Source organism: Henckelia pumila, unplaced genomic scaffold, assembly GCF_033568475.1.
Source record: "Henckelia pumila isolate YLH828 unplaced genomic scaffold, ASM3356847v2 CTG_477:::fragment_1, whole genome shotgun sequence".
Taxonomy (NCBI): domain Eukaryota; kingdom Viridiplantae; phylum Streptophyta; class Magnoliopsida; order Lamiales; family Gesneriaceae; genus Henckelia; species Henckelia pumila.
In genome coordinates, this window is record NW_027331840.1 from 1 (window position 1) to 27,714 (window position 27,714).

General features: G+C 35.9%; 3 protein-coding genes across 5 annotated transcripts; all 3 read left to right on the forward strand.

Moving 5' to 3' along the window:
• Positions 1 to 7,116: 7,116 nt before the first annotated feature.
• On the forward strand, positions 7,117 to 8,103 carry LOC140872801 (protein SPIRAL1-like 5). Its single transcript, XM_073275695.1, has 2 exons — positions 7,117 to 7,514; positions 7,633 to 8,103. The coding sequence occupies exons 1-2, from the start codon at positions 7,269 to 7,271 to the stop codon at positions 7,720 to 7,722; spliced, it is 336 nt and encodes a 111-aa protein (XP_073131796.1). The 5' UTR covers positions 7,117 to 7,268; the 3' UTR covers positions 7,723 to 8,103.
• Positions 8,104 to 13,183: 5,080 nt separating this feature from the next.
• LOC140872732 (probable polygalacturonase) lies at positions 13,184 to 16,676 on the forward strand. Of its 3 annotated transcripts, XM_073275610.1 has the most exons (8): positions 13,204 to 13,305; positions 13,393 to 13,743; positions 14,564 to 14,684; positions 14,788 to 14,962; positions 15,064 to 15,134; positions 15,229 to 15,924; positions 16,396 to 16,451; positions 16,556 to 16,676. In XM_073275610.1, the coding sequence occupies exons 1-8, from the start codon at positions 13,282 to 13,284 to the stop codon at positions 16,604 to 16,606; spliced, it is 1,545 nt and encodes a 514-aa protein (XP_073131711.1). In that variant the 5' UTR covers positions 13,204 to 13,281; the 3' UTR covers positions 16,607 to 16,676. The 3 variants fall into 3 exon arrangements, with proteins under 3 accessions (XP_073131710.1, XP_073131711.1, XP_073131709.1); XM_073275609.1 differs by having other exon boundaries at positions 13,184 to 13,305; positions 13,417 to 13,743; positions 16,396 to 16,607; XM_073275608.1 differs by having other exon boundaries at positions 16,396 to 16,608.
• Positions 16,677 to 17,923: 1,247 nt separating this feature from the next.
• On the forward strand, positions 17,924 to 18,925 carry LOC140872733 (heavy metal-associated isoprenylated plant protein 39-like). The gene is made up of 3 exons (XM_073275612.1): positions 17,924 to 18,073; positions 18,375 to 18,450; positions 18,581 to 18,925. Exons 1-3 carry the CDS (start codon positions 18,065 to 18,067, stop codon positions 18,850 to 18,852), a joined length of 357 nt encoding a protein of 118 aa, XP_073131713.1. The 5' UTR covers positions 17,924 to 18,064; the 3' UTR covers positions 18,853 to 18,925.
• The last annotated feature ends 8,789 nt before the right edge of the window (positions 18,926 to 27,714 follow it).

Genomic DNA, 27,714 nt, shown 5'->3' on the forward strand with positions numbered 1-27,714 from the left:
CGAGAAAAGCATGATCTTAATTGAGTTTGTTGGAACTAATAACCAATTAGCTGATATATTCACAAAAGCTTTGGATTTTGAGAGATTTTCCAGTCTAAGGAAGTCTCTCAGTATGTGTGCATTATAGACAGAACCGAGATGTTATCAGGAGTGTTGCCAACACCCTGTGACAACACCTTTTCATGCATGTGCATTTTTAGGATCTTAGGCATATTGCATTCATGCATTCATTCAGTTTTGTGATGTGGTTGATACTTTGTAACCATTGACTAGTTTTTCACTCAGGATTATCATCAAAATTTTTTACAGCTTAATGTGATTAATCAAAGAAGAGTTCTGACTTTGTCACGAAGTAGTGGAGGGACGTTCGTGTATTCCATGATCTTGTCCCAAGTGAAAAGTGACTTTGTATATTCAGAATAAAAAAGAAAAAAAATGATGAAGCTTAAATTGAATCAATCATCAAATTTGATTGATAATGAGAAGCAAATGAAAAATCTACCTAAAGGGGTCCATTTGAAGATCGTTCCTTTAGTGTGCAGGCTACCACTTCTGCAAAAATAATGAATTGGATAAACTAATTTTTTTGAATCCTGAAGTGTTGCTGGGAGATGTTGCCAACATCCCTGGATAACACCTCACTTGTCCAACCTTTATTTGTGCATAAAAATTGCCTTTATTTTTATATGTCACACTCTGTTTTTAAGACATAATTAGGGCATGCATATTTGTGAATATACTAAGCCAAAAGGTTAAAAATTCCGATCGAACAAAATTTGTGATTTTTGCCTCTATCCTTCTGAATTTTTTGAATTTGAAATGTGATTGGATTTTGTTTCAGTGGCGTTATATTCTTGATGAGGATTGAAATTGTGGTTTTATTTGGTGAAAATATTTGGGCCGTAAATTTATCGGAGAAAATCGAAGAGATTGGAGGTGGGGGGGGGGGGGGGTGGGGGGATAAAGGGGATAGAGGGGGGGGGGGGGAGCGCTAACATTGCAAAACCCACCTTTCAAATAACGGATTTGTTACACTTTCTCCTCATAGTTAACCTTGGAGATGTTGCTCAAAATTAACCCGTTAGGGCCATTCTCACCCCCATCCGAGTTATGTCAATAGGAACACGATTTGGTTCCTTATATGTTTAAAGAAGTGTTGCATTAATCTGTTTAATGGAAAGATATTTTATCCTATTCTGCTTTGTTTCGCCACCATTGTATCCTCTGTACTTCCAGTTTTATCCATATGCCTCAAAATTTCTATCTCTGTTCACGTCTTTCACATTCTAATAGGCAGGTAAAACGGTTACTTTGATTTACATGATATTCGTTCTGAGATACAGAGGATTCTCCGACCAGATGCTGCGGAAGGTGTCATTGGCACCTACCATCACACCACACCCTGTCGGTTGAGCGATGCCTAATCATTCCGTTTTTGCCGGTGGAGGAACCTGGGCCTCATGGAACTCCATCGCAACCAGATTAACCCGATGAGAGCCTGAACACTATGCCATCGATGTAGAGCAATTTACTAGACATGAGAGTGGTGAATATTAGGTGTTGCCCACGAAACCCTTAACTCCCACCCACCCACGCCGATCCATAGAGACAAACTGGATACAAACCCAGTGTACACTGCCTCCAAAAGATTACCGTGGAAAAGGATCAACCATCAAGACCATCTCTGGTGGACACTGAATTCACCTCTGGGATGAGAACTCTCTGATGCAGACTTCAAGCATTGTTAACGCCGAAAAAGGGGAAGATTCAAGTACCCAAGAACCCGGTATTGGAATGAAGCTATTCTGGTTCCTTTTGCCGCTGAAAGTAAATCATCAAGTGATTCCTCTGAGAGTGAGTCCACTGAAATCAGGAACTCCACTTGTTGCTTACTACTGTTGTTGAGACAGATTGCACCTGTATTCTGTACCTATTCTACTGTTTACCTCCTGTTCTGTCTGATGAAGAAGAAATGTCAATAGCCCAATTCATGGCTAAAATGAAGAAGTCTAAAGGCAAGAAGCCTACATCCACTGGTACTGCTCCTGTCCCAGAATCTGAAGATGAACCAGACGAGGGAGATGCACTCGACAGAATTTGCTGACACCGCCCTCAATCCCTATCTGATAGTTCCAGCTCTGATTATCGAGTGTAGATTCAGATGCAGAGAAGGAGTTGGAAGAAGAGTCCAATTTCTGATGACTCTGAACAAGAAGAGGAAGGTGCTGAGGAAGGTGTTGCCGACACCCTGGACGACACCTTAGTGCGAAGAATACTAGGTAAACTCGTCCTATTCATGCTGTTTTTTACTCCAAGGAGATTGCTGATTTGCTGGGAGCACTATGTTGAACGAGAGTTTCTTAGAAGGAGGCATTAACATTGGATTTTGAGAGCTATGGAGCTCAAGAAACATGGTGAAGATTTTTTGAGGTGGTAAAGATACATATTTGTCTACTGTTACAAATGCTGGTCCTTATTACAGAGAAACTGGGTGCGTGAGTTCTACTGCAATCTCACTGAAGCTGTGAAGGATCCTAGATACATGGAAGGTAAGGGAAAGTCTATGTGCATGGGGTGATCTTCGCTTTCAGCCCTGCCATTCTAATAGAAATGGATTTTTTCAAACTCCTGCCATATGATGTTGCCAGCTCTGCCTACCACTGATGAGTTGACATCTGTCATCACTGGATGACATGTCACTGTTTACCCAGCTCAATCCTAAGAAATTGTCAGCAACCAAGCTCACTTCTTTATTAACATCTGTCCTCCAATAAAACTGCAGTGTGAAGACTTGGACTCCATCCGAAATTCCAGTGTGGTTACCAAGCATCAAGCCCCTGTCTTGTATTCTATTGGCACTGGAATTGCATTCAACTACGGCCGACTCGTGTTTGACACAGTCATGGCTTTTGCAGATGGTGCTCAACCTAAATTGAAGCTGTCTTATCCATCACTCATCTATTCTATGTTGCTATCTCAAGAGATTGAGAAGGATGATGATGAAGCACTTATTGCTTCAGGAGAGTTGCTAAAGATCGCACCTGCTTTCTCAAAGGAAATCGGAAGATAGACCTTTCTTGGTCTGAGTTTGCTGATGCCGTAGGTGTTGTGGCAGGTACGCCAACACCTCCTCTGCCACTGCTGTTTTGTACCCCCCTCTACTGCTCATGATGCTGATCCTGCATTCGTACAAGCTCAATTGGTGCATGCTGAGCAGAAGATTGCAGAAGCAAAGGCTTGACCTAGCCTATTATGAAGGGTTTAAAGGCTCACTATGAATCACTACTAAGCGGAGCTAGCCCTTCTGAACAAAAAAGGGGAGAAGAAAGTGAAGCAGGAGAAGCTGGAATCTGAGAGCAATCAATTTTAATCTTCGTTTTTATTTTTTTTTGTTGGTTTTGCTAGTTTAGATTTTTGTTTATTATTTGTTTAGTTTTTTCCTGATCATAATCAAAACTGTCTTTTATGTGGTTTTAACTCTGATATGATTTCTTGATTGTGTTTCTCCTTGCTCTTATGGTTTCTGATTTAAGGTGTCATAAGCTAGATGTTGTCAACATCTTGCGACAACACCTCTGGATATACTTAGGGGGAGAATCTATTCAGGGGGAGTTTTGATTAAGGGGAAGTTTAGTTGATATGTTTGTTAATTAAATATGTTTTGTCCAGAAAGGCAAAAAGGGGGAGATTGAAATGAATATTTTATTTCTTAAAATCATCCTATTTTGAAAAAAGAGTTTATTAAATATTTTTTGCCTTTTTTGGACATGAAGTAATCTTTATTTATGTGTATTTATTTCCTGTTTGCGATATTGATAAGCTGATTAGAATATTTAACATATCATATCTAATATTTATCTTTCTTTATTTGTGTAGATTTGATATGATCAAATCATATGAATCCTACGCCTACAAGGAAATATATTGAAGAAGGATTCTTTGTCTATTTATTTGAGATAGACGTTCACAAGAAAGGAGAGATAGAGAGAGACCGTGAGATTTTCCAAGAGCTTCATACACATACATTGACAGAAGGATTGAAGATCTTTGAAAGCTCAAATCGGTCAAGGTTACTTGATGCTTGAAGAACACTTGAAGATCATTGATTGAAGAGTGTTTCGACTATACAAGTTTTTGACATCAAGATTTTTTAACTCCTTACTCTATTTTATTTATTCTATTTTGAATAAAATTTTTAGGAGTTATTTTTATGATTTATTTTCTCAATTGTTTTGAAAAATTGAATTTTACAATAATCACTAGTGTTAGGGTTTGTAAAACTCTTTGATTTGTTTTCTAGTAATGTTTTGCCCTGAGACGCTGCAAGAGTATTTTATACTCTTGCTTAAATCATATTGAGTCTATTTATTTGGTTGCTTGTTTATTTTATTTACGTTTTAATTTTATTCCGCTGCAAGTTATTCAAGGTGTTATTGTAGGTGTGGTCAACATCTTGTGACAACACCTCAAACAGTTTATGTGCAACCCCTATTCCCTTACAAAAGTTTTAGATACAAGTTTTATTTTCTTAAAATACATTTTCAATCGTAACAAATTTGTTATGGTTTGCGTTTTGGATTCGGAGGAACGGGGGGTTTTAGCCTTTTAGGGAGTATTTGAAAGAAGTTGAAATATCTCGGATTTGTTTTGGAAAAATATTTTATATAACGTTTTTATGAAAGTATATTTTAAAAAATATAAACAAAATTTTAAATTTGTTTTATAATAAATATGCGATTACAAAACTATTCTATATAAACCGTTTTTATATTTAAAAATAATATAAAAAATGTTTGGACAATTATTTTATAAAAAATTTTAATTTTCATTTTTTTTCTTGGTTATGATTTATTATTCATATGACCTATTTTTTTTTAATTATAAAACATAAAAAAATCCTCACAGTTATTTTTTGAAAAATATGATTGAAGAACAACTTTAAAAAAAATCATAAAATTTTGAAAAAACTGCAATTTTGGTCATGTATGTTAGACATTTTGCGATTTTGGTCATTTATGTTTTCATATTTCAGTTTTAGTCCTGTATGTTTTCGATTTTTGGCAATTTTAGTCTTTTTTCATCGAAAATTTTTACGTGACACTATACATGTCAGCTCCACATCAGCACTGCATTGGTGTCACATCAATGCTACATCAGAAAAAAGGACTACAATTGCAAAAAAATCAAAGATAGCGGACTAAAACTGAAATCTGAAAATATAAAGGATCGAAATCGCAAAATAACAAATATAAAAGACCAAAAAAACAATTTTTCATAAATTGTTTACAAAAATCTTTTTCAAAAATATATTTTGAGTTTTTTCACTTATAAAAAATTTAAAACTTTTTTAAAGTACTTATCTAATACATTGGGATGGATTTGATTGAAATCCACCACAATGATTAAAAAACTAACCACTTGGAACTTGAACCCCTTGTCGAGTGGTTTACTCAAACAAATTAATAGTTGTGATATTATGGATTTGAAAATATTGACTCTAAATTCATTCATCCAATTGTAACCTATGATGATATAATAGTCTTGCGGTGGTTAAAAATAGTAATTCCCCCATATATATATATAGATATATATAGATAGTACTGATCCCCTGCACACTACTGATCCCTTGTATACTGGTGTGCAGGAATTTTGTGTACACCACGTAATGTTCGCGCGAACATCTAAAAATAAAAATCAGATGTTTGCGTGAACATCTCAGATGTTCACGCGAACATCACGAGATGCACACAAAACTCCTGCACACTAGTGTGCAGGGAAACAAAATTATATATATATACCCCAAGAGTGTATCTGGTGAATATTGCTAAAATATTCTAGGCCGGAGACCAGGATTCAAGATTGTGTGATTATTAAAACCCCCACGAGCATATAGTTTCACTTTTATATTAAAAAATAATAAATCTTGCACGAACTTTCGATTAGTTTTTTTTAAAACATTATTGGGGTCTAAACATAAAATATTTAGTGCCCAATTGTCAGTATATGTAACCCATATGCCCAATTTATACATATAAACAGGCTGTTCATGTGTGAAATTAATAATGGATACCTTAGGCCTACAAGCTCCCTTCCAACCGAGCTTTGATAGTTATATGATACTTCATATTTCACCTTTATTTTTCTTGAAGATTCTCAATAAAAACTATAATTGCGATTCCAAATCTCTAATGCACTAGTACTGTATATGCTCATCCAATCCCCCACTATTTTATATCTTTTTTGGCTCTTCAAGATATGTGGTTAGCAAATTAAGTATATGCATGTTAACTATTAACATTCAAACAGTCTGCCCCCAATTGGGTCGATTTCTTTCAATTCTTCTAGCTAACTAACTTTATTGGCCATAACTATGTGTTGCATGTTCCAAGATATATACTGTCAATCGATGTTATTACCATATCAAAATCAAGTAAATTTATGTCACACCCAAAACCCTGCACTAATTCTAACCCTCCTAATTAGTAACATCGTACAAGTTGAAATCCACTGCAATTACAAAGTGTCGACGATTGATTGATTTATGAAAAAAAAAAAAAATTCACATAAGTTAATACATGCTGTATTTGATATGGTAATTTTAATTTACAAGGGAAATAACGAAGTTAATGACTTTTGATTATGTGATAATAGATAAACTATATATATGTATATATGCTGCTAATTTAATATTTCATGTATTGCCACAGTCCCATTTTGCCTTTTATTTCTATAAAAAATGAAATGGATACCATGACTTTGAGATATAGATTTGAGATTTGAGACCAAATGACCTCAAATTCAGTCATCCAAATTATCCTTATTTTATTAATAAAGAATAAAATATGAGAAATATTGAAAAAATCAACCATAATAATTGATGAAAAAATAAAGTCCAAACATGGTTATAAAAGTTTTTTTAAACTTATATTTTATTAATTGTTGTGGGTCATGATATGTATGTTTGTGTTTCCAATAAACTATTTTTATAGATATATTTGAATGCATCGGATGCTCTTAAACACATACCAAATGCCTTACTGTTCAAGTCAATTAGGTTTATAACTATGCAAGACAATGGACAAATTAAGACCAATTTTGTACGGCCAAAGATTCCAATGCACATAATAAACTCTCAGTTCTAATTAATCTCCAATTATTATTTATAAATATAGGCTCAATTCCCCAGTTCTCCTCCTCCTTTGCTTAATCACACACACATATATATATTCCAAGAAGATTAATTTAATTCACTAAATAAATATAAAATCATGAAAAGAGGTGGAAGCTATGGAGGTGGGCAGAGTTCTCTGGGCTATCTCTTTGGTACCGATGACAAGAAGAAAAAGGAGGCGGCGCCGCCGTCCCCGGGGGCTGTTTTGCCGCCTTATGGGATTGATATAGAGATCGAAAAGCCTCAAGAAAATCTTGTTGGATCCCCATCTTCTCAGAACAAAGCTAATGCATCCAACAACTATCCTAGGGTTCAGGGCCAAAATTCAGGAAACTTCGTCACTGTAAGTACTATAGTAGTTTTAAAGATTAAATATTATCAATCATATATATTTGTACTTTTTTTAAAAATAAATCCCTTTTGCTTTTTTTTTGTTATTATCTGTGCAATTATATATATAGGGTCGTCCATCAACAAAAGTCAAGTCTGCTCCCGGTGGAGATTCATCTTTGGGGTACCTGTTTGGAGATAAGTCTGGAAATATGGTTTAAAGGTTGTTATATCCCTTGTTTTATCCAAGATGATCAAACAAGGCTTTATTGACTGTATGTGTTCCTTTGATGATCAAACAAGGGTTAATATGAGACTCGATTTCTTACAGCTGTGAAATTTAGGTTAGGGTTTGGCTTGTGTTGGTGGTTCATTGTTGAATGGAAGTGTGTTTTTTTACCCTTTTTGTTTTTTTGGTATTCAAACGTGGTAAAATCAATGTTTTCAAAGGTTATTATAGTATGTTCCACATTTGACAGTTTAAATTACTAGCTATATTACTATACATGTGGTTTGGAGGTTGCTTGTTTTGGTGGGCTACAATAAACTAAAGTGTACGTATGTAAAAATCTGTCATTAAGTGAGAGTTGTGTTGATTGTGTTTACACATATATATAAAGGTTGTTATGATATATATTTAATTAGACTTGTTTTCTTTAATGAATTTTCTTGTATTTGAATGTTTTTCTAATGGAAAATGGTATGAAAACAAGATTGCGTATGTAATTAATCCTTCACATATATTGGAGTTTCACCTTGAATAGATAATGAATGCAACATAATATATATGCAGCACCAAGTATTGCACAAGATATATATGAAATGGCTGTACTTCATTTCTATGAATGAACTGCTAACAATGCAGCACCAATGATATATATGATATATCCGAATCGGGTGCTAATACTTAATTATTACCAAAGGAGCTAGCCATCTGCTAATTCCTGGCTTGGTGCTTTCTCGAGTAGCCGTGAAATATAGTCCGAAAAATGACTTGGAGAGCATCGGTTTATGAATTGATGCAGTTGTTGTCGAATCAAGAATGAATAACTTGGAAGGAATTAATGGCAAATATAAGAAATATTACAAAGAACATATATAGAGTATCTTGTAGAAATGCATGTTGTGATCGATTTATATCACTATGCATGTTACACACACACACACATTTATATATATAGTTTAAGATCAATTGAGGTGCATGGCAAAGTGATTCACATGGATAAAAAGTGGAACCATCTTGGCTATTGAGTTTTGAGGAAATTAGAGCCCATTGTGATCAGGAAAGAAATGAGACGAAAGAGGTAAGACTTTGCAAAATAATATTTACATATATATTGAGTCCAGTCCAGCAATACATGTTTAAACAATTAATAGAAGATCGAATTTTATAACATCTCATTTGTTCCTAGTAAAATCTATACTTGCTTATTTTTAGAGACGATAAACACTCCATTAGAATGCTTCAACAACGGACATTTTCATGATTCATTACTCAAAGAACCCGCATGAGGGGGCGAGACCGCCACCCCGCGGCCCCTCATTCAGGAGTTTTGTACCGGGCATGAGTCTAACTTTGTGTTTCGGTGCTCGAGAGACCACTGGGATATTTCGAGCAAAGATGGATGTAAATTAAGCAAAGGCAAACCATAAGAGGCGAGTAGGGGTGATCCCCTCTCAAGTAGAAATGAGACAGAATTTAATGTATAATTTTTATTATTATATATATTTTCCTTCCTAGCTAAGTCCATGGTTAATATATTACATACGTATATGCTAGTTACATATTGTGTGCATGTGTAGGCTTCTTGAAGATGTAGTGCGTGCCATATAATTGTGTGTAGCATATAGGGAAAATGTGGCACATCCCTCAGCTCCTACATGTTTGCTCTTTTCTATGCATCGTGTGAGTACCGTGTATACGCACTACAACCGATCGAATATATATGTGACACCAACTTAAATTAACTATATATTTTACATATTTATATATATAGAAAATTGTTCAATTTTGATTTTCAAGGTTGTCAAAATTGAGTTTTAGTTATTTATTTTTTATTTTTGGCGATTTTGGTAATTTGTGTTCTATTTTTTTTTTTTTTGCATGACAGTACTTACGTGACATATTAATGATGTTTTAGTGATATATTATTGACATGTGTACAAATCACTGAACTTGTAAGATTAGATAAAAAAAAAACAACATATTAAAACTAAAATTTGAAAACACATAGACTCAAAAATCTGACCTAAAATTGAAGTGACATGTATCATTATTATATGAGTTTCTTTATATGGACCAAACACATACATATCATTGAGTTATTAAATAAATAGAAATAGTATGCTTGTCGGGCCGCTAATTATTGTAAGTATGTAATCATGAAGCGGTTACGTGTCAATTTTTGAAAAACTTTTTTTGATTTTGGTACCAGTAAATTAATGCACTTTGACATCCAAAGGAGGAATCTCTTTAATTACTTTATTTCCCTTTTTCGTTTCGTACAGTGCAGCAAAATGTAATTATGCACTTCTTTTATTTTATTTTTAGTTTTTTAAAATTACTTTTAAAAGTGCTCACTTGTTAAAGTTTGGATAGGGCTCACCTTGACACACACGTGTTAATTTATGCTATATTTGGAGTATTTATTTTTTTATTCTAATATTATTAGATCACGTAGGTGTTTTATATTTTTATTAAAGTTGACATATATGTTAATGATTCAAGGGCAACATTTGACCATAAAGGATAAATACTTCAGGTATAACATAAAATATCTCTTAGATGAAGAGAACAATAATAAAATTATTTTTTTAAAAAAATAGTTATATCTCAGCACAAGCTTGAATTTATATTTTTATTAAAATGGCTCGGAGATTGGCTTGAAACTTTAATTCGGATATGAATAGAATTAACTTTTAAATTTAAGTTTGAATATTCTAATAATTATGTCAGAAAAATTCATGTTAATATTTCATATTATTTATTATTTATTTTTACCATTTCATAGTATAAGCTACGCATCTTAAAAATTAAGTTATTTCATATTTTTGAAAAATTTTAAATTAAAAATCCCTACGCACCACAAAAATATGTTATAATTGAGAAAAGGCTTTTAGTTACTAATTAAACGGTGGTTTTTCGGTGTGATAACTAATTAACTATGATTTTCATTGGTGCTTCCAACAAGAGGCCCAAATAGGGCAGTATCGGACCCAATCTATCAATCGAAGAGTCTCAATATGGGCTAATTAGATTAAACCCCGGCCCAAGTAACACCCTCGTATATTTGCCAGAGCCAAGGGCTATAGTAAGAATGGCTTTGTATTAAAAATTCAAGGGCAATTAACCACCAACATCGCAATGTGGGTTGGTGAGATGTATGTTAATATACATATAGTGTTATCATATTATATCCAATGATTCAATACTAATTTGGCTTCTTGGGTTCTATAAAAATATGTAAATAAATTTTTGACTATTAGATTCATGAGTGTTAGGATACTATACTTGTGCTAGCATGAACTCAATCCAATATTTTTTTGTTTCTCTGTATGGAAATAAAATAAAGAAGAATAATTAAACACTAGCCGTTTGTGTTGGTGTTTATAATTATTGCATATATATATATATATTGCATGGTCCCCATCCCTCGTGATGACCAATATCCACTAGTGCACAAATCCACCCGTGAATGCTTTGATTGGTGGAAGTTGGAAATTGTAAATTGTGGCGTGTGACCAAGAATGAGTCACGGGACATGTATTTTACATAATTGGAACCAATAAAACAATTATATACATTTGCATGTCCCACCAAGCCCTCTTTCCATCACTTCACAATTCTATATGGAGCTGGTTTCACGGGCGAGATTATATTCATGACATGAGTCGGAATTAATTTACATTGATAATAAAAATTAAACTAATAGTTTTGACATAAAAATAATATTTTTTTATTGATCAAGTTGAATAAAATATATATCTCACAAAATTAACGACATATAAGATCATATATGTGAATATGTGACAATTAATTCTATTATTATAATGAAAAAACCAAGTATCATATATATACAATAGAACTTAAAAGGATTTCATTAATGATATACCTTAGATATTCTAACATAATAAATAACTAACGAACGCACAAACATTGCGTATGTAATATAATGTATTGTGTGTATATAATATAACATTTATTTTTTAAAAATGTTTGATTTTAATAAGATATGCATTTTTCGTAATTTGACACTTTTATGGAGGTTTTTTTTTTTTTTTTTTGCAATTTGAGTTTGAGTACACCAAGAGACCAGTTAAAGTGCTCTTTCTTAATATAGAGTATAGATATCTATTTAGAGATAGAATTAATTTATATTTTGAATTAATTATTTTGTGATATGAAATGTAATGTTCGGTCATTGGGATCTAAACAATTCCTAGCGAAACTTGCACCTGCTTAGAATAAAAATAATAAAAATGCAGATTGTAATTATCATCTCTACTTTCTAGTGGCGAGAGTAATACATAAACAATAACAACAGTCCGAAATGGTATAGAACCTAACTCATTTTTGTGCCGACCCTCGAAACTCCACCGAGAATATTTTTAAGGATTTTAATTAGTTTAAATTTTTTAAGGTCCTTAGAAACTAAAAAAAAAAAAAAAAAAGAAAAAAAAAAGAAGAGATAATTAAGAGATATTAATTCGTGGGTTATGTTTTGTTTTGTAAAAAAAGAAGTAATCATTGATTTGTTAGGTTTCCTCGTTAATAAAAAAAATTGACACTTGATTAATCAATTTTGGAGTCTAATGCACATTTTCTTCAACTCTCTTATTTTCTTAAAGATTGACAACAATGAATTGGTGTTGAATTTACTTGTATAGATAGCATTCTGATACGCAACCAATCATTATTAGATCATAAAAACAATATATTTTTATAGGAAGGTTACTTACTTGGCTTTTGCAATTGTTGTGGGAAGTTGATTAGAAAGGTTGAAACTGTTTCTTGCACTTCTCTTACATTTACCCATATCTTTTCGTTACATCACATGTATGTATTGCCGTCCAAGAATTGTTTAATTTTTGGAATTTTAAAAAGGATTTGTTCATATAACGTAGTCTTGACAATATTATATTCTAGGGTAAGAAAAACATAAAAAAAAACTTAAGATTTTAATTTCTAGTAACTTTTACATTTCCTTTCTCATATTATTACGCTTTATTAACTTTGGTACCTATAGATTATAATTTAATGTATTTGTAAGTTTAGATGAATATACTGCTTTTAATCACAAAATATTTGCTATTTTAATTATTATTATATTATTAAAGTAGAAACAAGCAAAACATATTTCCTTCCTTCCAATTATATATTTTTATTTTTTTCACACAAATTAAAAAAAAATAATTGGAAAATAAATTTTGTATAAACTTTCTTTTTTGTCCCTAGCTATTTAACGGATTTAAAAATGATTGTACAATTTTTAAAATATAGTTAATAGATGTATATTGACAAAAAAATATAAAAAATATTATTAAATATGATATATGACTATATATTTGAATTAAATAAAAAAAAATAAATTATATAATTAAAACAAACGGAGTATTTTGAAATTGAATATTATGAAACAGTGTTCAAATTAACGAAAGTAAATGAAATAGTAACCTTTCCAAGCAAACCATAAAGCAAATGGCCTGCGACGTTCACGGCGGGCTTATATAATGCTGCTTTCCCTCCCTCAACAATACTCTGCCACTACTTTTCATCGATCATGGAGTTTCCAAAAACATTCAAGGTGAATTCCTTTTCTTCCTCTTTTTTTTTCATGGAATCGAATTGAATTGAATTTCCTCTAACGAACGAATGAATTCCCATTTCAAAGTTGCGATTTTTGCCGGCTTCTCAGGTAATTCAAGCAATCCTCGTTGTTGCCGCCATTGTTGTGGTGAGATCAAACTTGGTGAAGGGTCGAGATCTTTGGGATGACTTGGAGTACTGCGCTCTGAGTTGCAGGGGTCACGGTGCTTCGTTGGCGGATTTCGGAGGCGTGGGAGATGGAACGACGTCGAATACCAAGGCTTTTCAGGCTGCCGTCGATTATCTCAGCCAGTTTGAATCCGACGGCGGGTCGACGCTGTTCGTTCCGCCGGGGAAATGGTTGACCGGAAGTTTCAACATCACCAGCCATTTCACCCTTTTTCTGCACAATGAAGCTGTTCTTCTTGCTTCCCAGGTTTTATTTTTATACCTTCCATTTTATTATTAATCTTTTTTATTTGTTTGAATTTGAATTTAATTAAATGTCTTCTTCCTATCTTTTTTTTTTGTTTTTTATTTATTCAAAAATAATAATGATAATAAAAACTGAATTATATTTTAAATTATTTTCAAAATGATCGTGTCCATCCCCTGCCATACCTACTAGTGACTAGTGAGTGAGTGAATCTTCCGAGGATCTGATGTAACTTTGTTTGTTTAGTTGTGGATGCCCATTTAAAATTTTTAAATATAAATATAAATGAACGTTTTTTTTGTTTATTATTTAGAATAATGTGGTTAGTTGAGTTAATGTCAGCAAAAATAGTTTATATAGTTTGAAAATGTATGGTTCATAAAATATATATGATTTACAATTAGACCGTGGGATATAATACAAAGATACTATTCTTATGCTAATATTTTGTAGTAACGGGTCATGAAAGGCGTATTAGTGCTCCCGAGAAAACAGAGAAAAGTGGAATGCTAGAAGCTGGTCAATGAAATGATTTGATTTACTAAGTTAAATATTAAGATCAAGATGGTCAAAAAAATTGATTAATTAGTGATGTTAAAGGTTATAACAAGAAAAATTAATGTCAAAGTTTGGGTGTTAATAATTGATAAGTGACAATATGTAAAATTGCTTTGTGTTTTTTAAACTGTATCTCAAAGGTCAAAGCATGGGTAGCAAAACCAAGCGAAGCAAAAGGAAAGGAAATTTTACTGTATGATAAGGAATAGTGTTTTTAATATTTGATCAGTATACTCAATTTCATCCTATGAATTAAACGTAGGATGAAAGTGAATGGACTGTAATAGAACCCCTCCCATCCTACGGTCGAGGACGCGACACCGAGGGGGGAAGATACATCAGTCTCATCTTTGGTACCAACCTAACCGATGTGGTAATAACAGGCAAGAATCTGAATCCAAGACAGTCTTATGAAATAAACTGAGTATATAGAGATGATCGCCTAATGTTTGAACTGTGACACAAGCTTTTCGATTCCGTTTGCAGGCGATAATGGCACCATTGATGGGCAAGGTCAATCCTGGTGGGACAAGTTCCACAAGGGAGAGCTGCAATACACAAGGCCCTATCTGATTGAGATCATGTATTCGGATGCTATTCTGATATCGAATCTGACCTTGGTTAACTCGCCTTCGTGGAATGTTCATCCTGTATATAGCAGGTATGGAAGAAAAGGCTTTTTGATTTTCTTGAATATGATACCCTGCTCTTAACAAACATGAACTGATGAAGCAAAAATGATTTCTTGTTTTCAAAATGCAGCAATATTATAGTCCAAGGCATCACAATTCTCGCGCCTGTCAATTCTCCAAATACTGATGGTATCAATCCAGGTTAGTGATTAAAGCGTACTCAAAGTGTGTCCCTTGCAATGAAGTAGACTAATAAATGAGTTTTGATGTATAACTTTTGTATTGAATTCTTCAGATTCTTGCACAAATACTCGGATCGAGGACTGTTACATCGTGTCTGGGGACGACTGTGTCGCGGTAAAGAGCGGTTGGGATGAGTACGGGATAGCTTTTGGCATGCCAACAAAACAACTAGTCATTCGAAGACTCACCTGCATTTCTCCAACCAGTGCTGTGATTGCATTAGGCAGTGAAATGTCTGGTGGAATTCAGGATGTTCGGGCAGAAGACATTCTTGCCATAAATTCCGAATCAGGAATCAGGATCAAGACAGCAATCGGTAGAGGTGGTTATGTTAAGGACATATACGTACGAGGAATGACGATGAAAACCATGAAATGGGCGTTCTGGATGACTGGTAACTACGGCTCCCATGCAGACAATAACTATGACCCGAATGCATTTCCTGTTATTCAGAACATCAATTACCGGGACGTGGTGGCCGAAAACGTGACCATGGCTGGAAGGTTAGAGGGTATCCCAGGCGATCCATTCACAGGAATCTGTATATCTAATGTCACGATCCAGTTGGCGACAAAAGCCAAAAAAGTTCAATGGAACTGCACGGATGTTGAAGGGATTTCGAGTGGTGTCGTTCCCCGGCCTTGTGATAAGCTAGCAGATCAAGGGAACGAGTACGTTTCATCCTGTGATTTTCCGACGGACGACTTGCCTGTCAATAATCTTGAAGTTCAAACATGTTATTACAGACGTAAGAAAACTTTAGATGGTCATGTATTTAGACATGTGTGATTGGAATGGTTAAGATTTCAGAATATTGATCCAAATGTACTATATTGAATATATCCCGTTACAACAGATATTCGATTTTACTATGACAATCCAACCTGTAATGGCAGCAGAGCAACACCAGCTTCCCACCACACACCCTTCACTCTCACTCAGCCAATCGCCGCCATAATCGACTCTTCAGCCTAACCAATGCTACAGCATCATTCCAAACCCAATAACCAATTCCATTGTCATCATAATTCCAGTATTCCGGTGACCGAAGATCCTTTTTCTCTTCTTTATTTCAAGTGCTGGCATTTCTAGAGTATTCAATTGCTCGCTTGATGGAATGAATTTACAATATTCCATATCCTATGCGATGATAGTGACAAGTAAATAATAACGTAGCAAACTAAATTTGTCATTGATGAAATATACATTTTACTTGCAGCCATGAATTCAAGCCAGAAATTCCGAGTGTTCGGATGCAGTTCTTCGGGGATAATGGTAAGAGTAACGTCTTGCACGCTGCATCGCTCTTTCGATACAAGACGGTTCTTTTACGAATCATATAAATTTAGTGAGACTAATCCTTTGCTCCATAATAACAGTGGATGATACTGTTGGGACATTTGACGACAAAGTTGCAACATTTTGGATAGGCTCTGATATTCGTGTCTATGTACATGGTCTGATCCGCGTCGAGTTGGGAGAAGGTGTGGATGAGTTTATAAAAGCTAGATAATGGATTTCTCAGTAAAATAGTGTGAATTATTTACTAGTAAAATTGATCAAACAGTAGAGAAGTTAACTGAAGAAAAAATAATTTCTTTTGTTGGAAAACGGAAAGGGGTGTTTCTTGAAGTGGAAGTATTGAGGTGTGATTTCTTTGATATAATATATAATATAAATAACAAGAATTTGTCATTCTTTAAAATCATTAGCCGACTTTTTTTGACCGTAGACATGGATATTATTTGGTTCAGAAATTTTAACGACCATATGTTTTTTTCCCTTTAAAAAAAAACTTTATGTTTTTGGAAAAGTTAAAAGAGAAGTGGTTGTCGTCACACATTCATCAACATTTTTTTAATCAATAATATATTATATATTCCTGAATTTTATATTACTATTTACAAGTGCAACACGAAAGTCGAAAACACTCGAAGAAACAATAAACAACATTTATTGCTTCAATATTCTGATAGGACATATGAACTATTTGAATCATTAAGCAAACTTCTTTGTTAAGAATAATATTACTTATTTAAGTGTGCCCAGTGTGAACATTATGCGATGCTTTTCGGTCAAAGTAAATAACATTTTTCCATTTGGTTTTATCGATGCACGTGTTACGTGTTTGTATAATTCTTTTTAATTAATTTGATTTGTATTTAAGTAAGAAAAATGACATAGCTGTAAAAATTATCGAGAGATTAAATTACAATTTGAAAAGTAGATTTTTTTATATTAAAAAAAAAAACAAAAGTGTAATATCTATATCATATAAGGACAATTTTGGAAAAACAAAAAAGATGGGTTTCATTTTATCTAATAAACATATTCTTTATATATAGTAAGTATAGATAAGAATAAGCATATTGTGAAATGATTTTATGAATCTATACTCGTGATATGATTATATCTACAGTAAAAACTAAAAAGTAATGCTTTGACATAATTATTAATATTTTTACACGAGCTATAAAACTGATCTACATATGGCATGCATCATCTCATAAGAAATTTTTGTGTTTAATTTATCTTAATATTTCAATAAATCTGCAGACTCATTCCAAGTTACTTCCCACTCTCCGTTAATCATTCCTTCCTTGCTTAACCCAAAACAAAACTCAAATAAAAAATATCCCACAAAATCCCAAAAGTTTATAAAGTCAAAGTCAATGAAGACTCAGTCCAAAACTCCTTGTTCCATACGCTGTTTGTGTGGGTAAGAGAATTTTTGACAAATTTAAATAGCAGCAGCTCCCACATCAGTTTAGTTTAATTTATGTGTGGCAAGAAATTTCTCGTAAACTACTCTCCACTTTGCTACATAATTTACTCATCATTTCCCTTCAACGTACGTACGATCGAGGCCATCCATATACATAATTAACATGTCTAAGGTGATGATTTCTTACATATTTTATTCGATCTTGGAAATATAATTACTTGATGAACTTTCATTTAAAGTCCCTTAGTTCATACATATAACTTTTATTTTACTAGCTAGGAATGATTTCTTAAGAAGAAATGCAGTAGTCGATTAATCTTGGTTGCTTCAACTATTTTTGATATGAAAGATATGATCTTGATGGCAATTAATTAGAAATATTATTTTTAATTATTTTTCTGTTTGATCGATATATAACCGGAGATTTCTAGCTAGCTTGGTTTTTAACATTGGTTATAATATTTTGTCGGCAGAAAGTGGTGTTGAAGTTAGAACTTCGTGATGACAAAGATAAACAGAAGGCGATGAAGGCAGTTTCTGGCCTCCCTGGTAAGTGTGTATGTGTTCGCGCGCGCGTGTGCATGTTTTAGAGATATTTTAGAAAAGAAATTAATATAATTTTAATTATTAAATAATTTTTTTTTTTTGAGAGGATTATTGAATAAAATTTGTATTGTAGGAGTTGAATCTCTAGCCATGAACATGAAGGACAAGAAATTAACGGTAATCGGAGACGTGGATCCAGTTCAAGTGGTGGCCAAATTGAGAAAGTTTTGGCACACTGAATTGGTGACGGTGGGGCCATCCAAAGAACCAGAGAAGAAGAAAGACGACCAAGCTGATAGCGCCAAAAATAATAATAATAATTTTACTCATCCTTATTATATAGCACCCCAACATGGATACTACATAACTGCAGAAGAAAACCCCAATTCCTGTGTTATTGCTTAGTTTCTATAATATTATATTTTCGCTTTAAAATCAAAATATATAATTAATGACACAATAATGCATTAGTTTTTCATCTTTCTTTCTTTTTTGTCCCAAAAATTAATCAGAGAACATGTATTGTATAAATTTGATTTTTATTGGACATGTTTGTGTGGTGTCAATGTCACGATCATCGATATTACGTTTTAACCTTTAGTTTGGTCGTGTTGTGATAATTTATCGAAAAAGTCTTATCCAATTGTGGTGGAATGGAATATAAATACCCAACTTGCATTTAATTAGTTTCAATTAATTTAATGATTTTGAGAGATAAAAAAAAATGCCAGTCTTCGTACGTTGCATTACTACTGATAGTTTACACCTAAAAATTCAACTGGGCCTGAGCCCAATCATGAAGGTCCACTCCAAATATTTTTGAGGCCCAAGCTTATTTAAATATTATATATATTTAAATCAAGCAGACTTTGAATTCTAAAAAAGCCCATACAAGGCTCAAGCCCGTGAAACTCTCCGAATATCTATAAATAGCTCAAGTCACCTCATTATTACGGTACACACTTTCTTTAGCACTATATCGTTCTACTCTCGATTATTATTCCTTGAGTAATAACTGACTTGAGCGTCGGAGTGCCTTCACCGGGAACCCTCCCGGCTCCTCTGACTTTGTTTTGTGACGTAGGAACAACCCACTGAAGATCTTCCAAGGGAACGTACAAGGATTTATTCATACTCCGGACTTTGCGGAAGCAACGTGTTGAGTACAAGTGATTTTTGGCTACATCAGCTTGGCGCCGTCTGTGAGAAACCGTTCACTACGTCATTGAGAACACATATTACTTCAAAAATGTCTCAAGGAAATATTAACAATGGAAACGCACCGCCGAGTATTACTCTCACCCGTGAAGACTTGACTGCGCTAATGGAAAACACAGCAGCACTCGCAGCAAAAGATGCAGTTGCTCAGTACCTAGAAACCCGCAAGCGCAAAAGCAGCAAGAAAAAGGCTCAGACTGAAGGCTCATCATCTCTTGACCCTAATAACGGAGACCCAAATAAAGATAAATCTAAAGTGAATGATAAAGATCAAGGGGGGACCAAGAAAAATACTACTCAGAAAGACGGTGAAGCAAGTGTTCACACAGTTCATGACATTTCTGGCGAAAACAAGATCACTAATCCAGCTCGGAAGGATGGATCTCGCACACATGTAACTGGAGAGAATATGTCCGCAATTTTGCCGTCACGCCGAAGCCCCTTCACTGATGACATATTATCTGAAGCATTACCAAAGGGAGTCAAAATCCCCAGCTTACCTGAGTTCGATGGAACGAGTGACCCCCAAGACCATATTGACAAATTCTACGCGAAAGCGGATTTGTATGATATCACAGATGCTGTATACTGTAAAATTTTCCGAACAACATTATCAGGAAGAGCACTCACATGGTTCAACAAGTTACCCTCTGGATCTATTGCCAATTTGGAGCAACTTACTGACTGCTTCATCCAGCAATTCTCAATTAACAAAAAATACCCAAAAACAGCAGCATATTTGTTCACAGTCATTCAAAAAGAAGGAGAATGTTTGAGGGACTATGTTCGGCGATTTACTCATGCGGTGCACGAAGTCTTACACGTGAACCATGATTTGTTAGCTAGAATAATGCAACAAAACTTGCGCCATCGGAAGTTCAAAGAATCAATAGCGGGAAGGCCGCCCAAAAACTTAGAAGAATTATTGGAAAGAGCTGAGAAATACATACGGGTTGAAGAATCTGTAGAGCCACACTACTTGAATAAAATAAAGAGAGAAGAAGATAAATCAGATATTAGAAAGCGAGACGAGAAGCGAACAACACAGAGCCCCAGCCTCCAAAATACACCCCTCAATGCACGTCTGACCGATATACTGGTAGTGGCTAAAAAACAAGGGTTGTTGCGTCCCCCTCGCCCAATGCAAAATAACCCAAAGCGCCAGCGTTCGGACAAGTACTGCCATTTTCATAAAGATAAAGGTCATACTACAGAAGATTGCTTCAGTTTGCGAGCAGAAATTGAAAAACTCATAAAACGCGGGCATTTGGGAAATTTTGTGGACAAGTCCCGCGGTGAGAAGAGAGATGACAGGCGTCGGGACGAACAACCAAAACGTGACTATCAAAAGCGACATGATGAAACTGGGAAACAACATGAACGAGCTGATGAAAATTTGCCCTCAGGAGGGGTAATCGTCGTAATCACTGGGGGGCCTGCTTGTGGCGACTCGAACAATGCAAGAAAAGCTCTTCTGCGGGCAGCAAAAGGAACCAACAATTTATCTAGCCCCACATCCTTGTCGATATATGAAATTGGAACCATCCAAGAGGGATTATCATTCAGTGACAAAGATCTGGAGAACCCTCGGGGCACCCATAATGATGCTTTAATTATCTCAGCCACAATCTCCAATTTTTGGGTAAAGAAAATTTTAGTGAATTCAGGAAGTTCAGCCGACATAATTTTTCATGATGCATTCGTGAAGTTGGGTATTAGTAATGCACAGTTATCTCCAGTCAACACTCCACTAGTTGGATTTTCCGGAGAAATAGTTGAAGCTTTGGGAGAAGTAACGCTTCCTCTTTCCTTGGGTTCTTACCCCAAAAGGTTTACTAAAATGATGAAATTCCTTGTAGTAAAGGCTTCATCTGCATACAATGTGATATTGGGACGACCAAGTCTCAATATATTCCAAGCCATCGGATCGACATATCACATGAAGCTGAAGTTTCCGACTCCAGGAGGAGTAGGAGAAGCCATTGGTGACCATCGTCTAGCCAAAGAATGTCATGCGGTGACATTGCGGGGTTCATCAAGAAATCGTAAAAGACAAGTTTCTAGTGAGGAAAGAGCACCGAAACCTGGAAAAATTTTACGTGAAAACGGAATACATTTGGTGGATGAAGAAGCCCAGAGCAAAGAGAGAATAACAGCAACCGAAACTCTGAAACATGTGGCAATCATTCCAACTGATCCCAAGAAAACCCTAAAGATCGGGACCGAATTACCTCCTGAGTTGGAAGAGAAGTTGAAAAATTTTCTTGGTCGCAATTTGGACGTGTTTGCTTGGGGTGATGAGCATCTGCCAGGAATACCTCATGAATATGCGCTTCATCACCTCCGTGTTGATCCGAAAATGAGACCGGTGAAGCAAAAGAAAAGAGCATTTGGTCCAGAGAAAAATCGGCATATAGCCACGGAAGTGGAGAAACTCTTAGCGGCAAAGTACATCAGGCCAGTTTCATACCCAGATTGGCTTGCAAATGTGGTTTTAGTACCGAAACCTGGAGGAAAGTGGCGTTTGTGTATAAATTTCACTGATCTCAACAAAGCATGCCCCAAAGATCCGTTTCCACTCCCTCGAATTGACTTGTTTGTCGATTCAACAGCAGGATGCGAGCTGCTCACTTTTTTTGATGCATATCAAGGATACAATCAGATCGGCCTAGCGCCAGAAGACCAGGAAAAAGAAAGTTTCATCACTGATCGAGGAATTTATTGTTATGATGTAATGCCGTTTGGGTTGAAAAATACTGGAGCTACCTATCAGCGTCTGGTAAATACCATGTTCGAACAATTGATCGGGCGTAACATGGAAGTTTATATAGATGACATGCTCGTCAAAAGTATTCAAGCATCTAATCATTTGGAAGATCTTGAGGAATGTTTCAGTATACTCAGAAAATACAAGATGAAACTTAATCCGGATAAATGCACTTTTGGTGTACGAGGAGGCAAATTTCTCGGTTATATGGTGTCAGAACGAGGAATAGAGGCCAACCCTGAAAAAATCAAAGCAATTTTAAACATGAATCCTCCGAAGAGTGTAAAAGGCATCCAAGAGTTGACAGGACGTTTGGCCGCCCTCAACCGATTTATCTCAAGATCTGCAGACAAGGGTTTACCATTTTTCAAAATGTTGAGGAGTGGGAAAGGTTTTCAATGGACAGAAGAGTGTCAGCAAGCATTTGACGAGTTGAAAGTACATCTGACCTCTCCGCCGTTGTTGGTAAAACCAAACGAAGGTGACACCCTGTTAATTTATCTGGCAATAGCTGCGGAGGCGGTAAGTGCAGTATTGGTCTCTGAAGTAGGACGTGAGCACAAACCAGTTTATTATATCAGTCGAACTTTACACGGAGCAGAATTAAGATATACAAAGATCGAGAAACTGGCACTGGCTTTGGTAATTGCAGCGAGAAAATTACGTCCTTACTTTCACTCTCATCCAATAATTGTACTCACCAATCATCCTCTCAAACAAATTATCTCGAGTCCTGAAGCATCAGGAAGAATGGTTAAGTGGGCTGTTGAACTGAGCCAATATGGAATTGAATATCGCCCGCGTCCAGCGATTAAAGCACAAATTCTGGCTGATTTTCTAGTAGAAATGACAGTAACTCAAGAAGAAAGCTCCACCCAAACATGGATGGTTTATGTCGACGGGTCATCAACCTCTACAGGAAGCGGTGCAGGTATAGTTGTGGAGAGCCCACAGGGAGATAAATTTCAATATGCCGTCAAATTTCTATTCCCTGCAACGAATAATGAGGCAGAATATGAAGCTTTCATCATGGGAATTAAATTGGCCCTGTCGGTCGGAGCAAAAAGACTGACGATACACAGTGACTCCCAACTTATCGTCAGTCAGGTTAATGGAAATTATGAAGCGAAGGAAGATAAAATGTTTGAATACCTCACTCAAGTGAACGAGCTTCTCTCGCGTTTAGACAGCTATGATATAAAGCAGATACCTAGAGGGGAAAATTAGTCAGCAGACCGCCTTGCCAAGTTAGCAAGCTCCTTGGCCAACATTGATAATAGAAAAAATACATTCCTAACTTATGGCAAGGAAGAAACTGATAGAAGTGATGTTACAATCTTCTGTGCTGACAGCAAAGAGCCTAGTTGGAAAGATGAAATAATCGACTATTTGAAGCAAGAGAAACTACCTGCTAACCAAGTCGAAGCTCGAAAACTTAGAGTGAGAGCTGCTCGGTTCACGATCATTGACAGAGAACTGTACAAAAGAGGTTTCTCTTCACCTTACCTAAAGAGTCTAACGCCGGCTAAGGGAAACTATGTGCTCCGTGAAATTCATGAAGGAATATGTGGAAATCACTTAGCTGGCAGAGCTCTCGCGGGGAAAGCATTTCGCCAAGGGTACTTTTGGCCAACGATGAAGCAAGACGCTATTGAGTTAGCAAAACATTGTCACGCATGTCAAGAGCATGCTAACTTCCATCACCAGCCGGCTACAATCTTACAGCCCCTGGAAAGTCCTCTACCTTTTGCTCAATGGGGAATGGATTTGGTAGGTCCTTTTCCTCCTGTTACCGGACAAAGAAAATTTCTGATAGTAGCTGTGGATTATTTCACCAAATGGGTCAAAGCTGAACCATTGGCCAAAATATCCGAGAGAGATGTAATCAATTTCTTATGGAAGAATATAATATGCAGATTTGGCATTCCTCAAACCTTGGTTTCAGACAATGGAACTCAATTCTCTGGAGCGAAAATAAAAGACTGGTGCAAAGGACTCTCTATCAGGCAGTTCTTCACTTCTGTAGGGAATCCTCAAGCAAATGGGCAAACCGAGGTCACCAACTGGACCATTCTACAGCACCTCAAAACACGCCTAGGCAATGCCAAAGGAAAATGGGTGGATGAGTTACCAAGTGTTCTATGGGCATATCGAACCACTCCACGCTCTTCAACTGGAGAATCTCCTTTCAACCTGGCCTACGGAGCGGAAGCCGTGGCTCCTGCCGAAATCGGAGAGCAATCATGGCGAGTGAAACAGTACACTTCATCTGGGAATGACCAAGCCCTCCGAATTTCATTGGACTTGTTGGATGAACTGAGAGATGAAGCTTTGACACGAGCCGAGAGATATCGAGCTTGTATGACTAAAGCATACAATGACAGAGTCAAACCAAGATCTTTCCAAGTAGGAGACCTGGTCTTGAGAAAATCCGACATCTTGAAGTCTGTGGGTAAATTAGACCCAAAATGGGAAGGCCCGTACAAAGTAATTGAGATTGTGAAGATGGGAACATATCGCCTCCAACATTCAGATGGAAGAATACTTCCCAGACCTTGGAACGTGGCCAACCTGAAGAAGTTTTATGCATAAACTGCAACTCTCGCCAATAATAGGCTAAATTTACCTTTGTTGCTATTAGCATATTTTCCTTATGTTTTCATATTACAAGTTTGTGATACATTTTTCAACTAATATGATTATTTTGTTATACAAGCAGATTACTTTGTCGAAAGCTTATCATATCTCCTCTCCTATACCAACGCTTACTTACGATGTAAACGTCATAGACCCTAGCAATCATAAAAAAAAATTCCCAATAATAAAAGGCTTGGCCAGCCCCATGGGACATTTGAACTTATGACGCTGTAAGAGGTCAGGACGACATAATAATATTATATGTCCCGGGATACCTCACCACGTACTAAGTGGGTTTAGGACTTCCCCATGAGACAAAATCTTGGGAGACTGATCCCCTCCCAAGTACTCCAATATTAAACGTTAGTATTTTATTCATCAAACAAGTATGCAATAGCAACTTCAGAAAACAAAGAGATATGATAACTGACAAAATTGAATATATATAAAAAAGGGGGAAATAATTGTCTTTTCTTTGCTCCTCCACCAACTGCTTACGCACTCAAAAAGAGCAAACAAAATATAAGACTTCAAAGTCTTTATTACAAATAAAAAATATTTCCCAAAAGTGGCAAAAAATAATAAACTAAACTGCTCCACGGCTCCTAAGAGTACTATCCATGTAGATTCGACATGCACCCGTCGTCGTTATTCAAGCTAGAAGTTCGAACGCAAAGCTTCAATCATCTCCTCGTCACCCAGACCTCCCAATAAATTTCCTAAGGGAGGATCCGAGTCATCCTCAACTCTTGCAGTTCTAGGCTCCGGAATTTTAGGGTGAATCATCATAATAATTTCCTCCGGAACTAGTTGAGTATCCCGTAGTTCTTTGCGACAATCCACGACAACTTCGTCATGAATAACAATCGCCCGCTGAATCACTTCATCTCTAAAAGCTGTGGATGCTCGATAGCCTTCAATTGCTTTTTCTCCGGTACTTCGCAAGAGATTCTTGCCTATTGACGAATTGAGAAAAGTCTCACCGGTCTCCGATTCATGGGAATATTTTCCCCTAAGTAGCTCCATATCCTTGCACATTGCATCATACTTTTTGGATTTCTCTTCAAGCTCCTTTTGCGACTTGAGAAAATCATCTCGGGCCTTAGCACCTTCCTCGCTGAGTCTTTTGCACTCACCCCTTAATGACGCCAGCTCGTCATCAAATTTTTTCCCGGAATTTTGAGACTTCTCTTCTCGAAATTGAAAAGTTTGGGCAAGCGATAAAATCTGCAAAGACCCATAGATAAAGAGTATTGTTTACTACATAAAAATCATAACAAGTAACAAACATATAATAATATACCTGGAAGGCAGACGAGGCAAGAGACCGAGTTAATACTTCGGTAGGCTGAGGCAGTAGATGCAACCTGTCATGATCTCCAATGAGATTAGCTCCGGTTCTCCAACCAATCTCTGGATCCTTCAAATCCCAAAAAGAGCCAGCATTATTCTTATGATTCACACCCTCCAAGAACAAGTGGCGACCCTCACGAGTGTCGGGAGGAACTGTTCGTTCATCATCACGTCTTTTTTTTTGGATTTATTCTACCATTATCATTCTCCCTAATACGGGTATCACGGTCAGCATAATTTCTTCTACCACCATTCCTTCGGTCACGAGTGTCAGTATTTTTAGATGGAGGACCAGAACGATTGACACGGTCGGATGGCCCGGGAGAATTCCTCCTCCTTGGAATCCCTTGGGGATTGTGATTACCTCGATCCATTGGTGACTCTTTTCTCGACATCTTTGATGGAGTCTTCTCGTTTTTCTCTATGCAAGCGCGAACCTCCGTCAAACTTATTTTGTCACCTACAAACAAACACAAGGAGAAAAGAGACAATGATTAGTAAATAAATTTAATAAATTTTAAATTAACACGAGTAGAAGAATCCCAAGAAGACGCAAAATACAGTTATCAAAATTCAACTTGGACAAAGCATTACCAGTAGGAACCAAACTCCTAGGATCGACTATTTCGTCAAAAAGACCTAAGGATCGATAGTCAAGCTGCAAAGTGCGATGAGTTTTGCCAAGTATGATTTTTCTAGGCCCTGGACTCCAACTCGTGGGAACCCCCCCACTATAATCCCAAACGTAAAAAAATTCTGATCTCCACGCACTCTTTGGAGACGAAAAACGGGATAAAAATTTACAGTCCACACGAGGTTGAAAATAAATATAAGAGTCGGGCATGGAACGACGCACCATGAAAAGCGAGAAAAATAGCTCCGCGGTCGGAATCAATTGAATTTTGCTTATTCTACAAAGAAAACACGAAAAAACAAGGATAGCCCCCGGGGTCAACTGACTAAAACTCACACCAAGCCTACAAACAATTTCTATTAAAATGGCATTAGGAGGAAGCGAAAGCCCATAATTAAAATACTTCAAGTAAGCGGTGAAATAACCCGCAGGAGGGCATTGGCAAGAATCATCTTTTTTCGGAATTTTCATAATATGTTTTGTCAATAATTCAAGTTTCTCGCATGAGGTTGAAATTTTCGAATTTTCCAATACACACTCCTCAACCCCCTCCGATAAACCTTCGGGTCTACTCCTCTCATAATAGTCAGGTTTACTAAAAGTTTTTAAGGGGGTCGGACTCTCCGGATCACGTGGCAAAGGAACGTCTAAATCACTC

Coding starts and splice junctions, on each gene's coding strand:
- LOC140872801 (XM_073275695.1), top strand. CDS start 7,269: ATGAAAAGAGGTGGAAGCTATGGAGGTGGGCAGAGTTCTCTGGGCTAT. Junction 7,515..7,632: donor ATTCAGGAAACTTCGTCACT/GTAAGTACTATA, acceptor TTATATATATAG/GGTCGTCCATCAACAAAAGT.
- LOC140872732 (XM_073275608.1), top strand. CDS start 13,282: ATGGAGTTTCCAAAAACATTCAAG. Junction 13,744..14,563: donor CTGTTCTTCTTGCTTCCCAG/GTTTTATTTTTA, acceptor AATTAAACGTAG/GATGAAAGTGAATGGACTGT. Junction 14,963..15,063: donor GTTCATCCTGTATATAGCAG/GTATGGAAGAAA, acceptor TTCAAAATGCAG/CAATATTATAGTCCAAGGCA.
- LOC140872733 (XM_073275612.1), top strand. Junction 18,451..18,580: donor GGCAGTTTCTGGCCTCCCTG/GTAAGTGTGTAT, acceptor TTTGTATTGTAG/GAGTTGAATCTCTAGCCATG.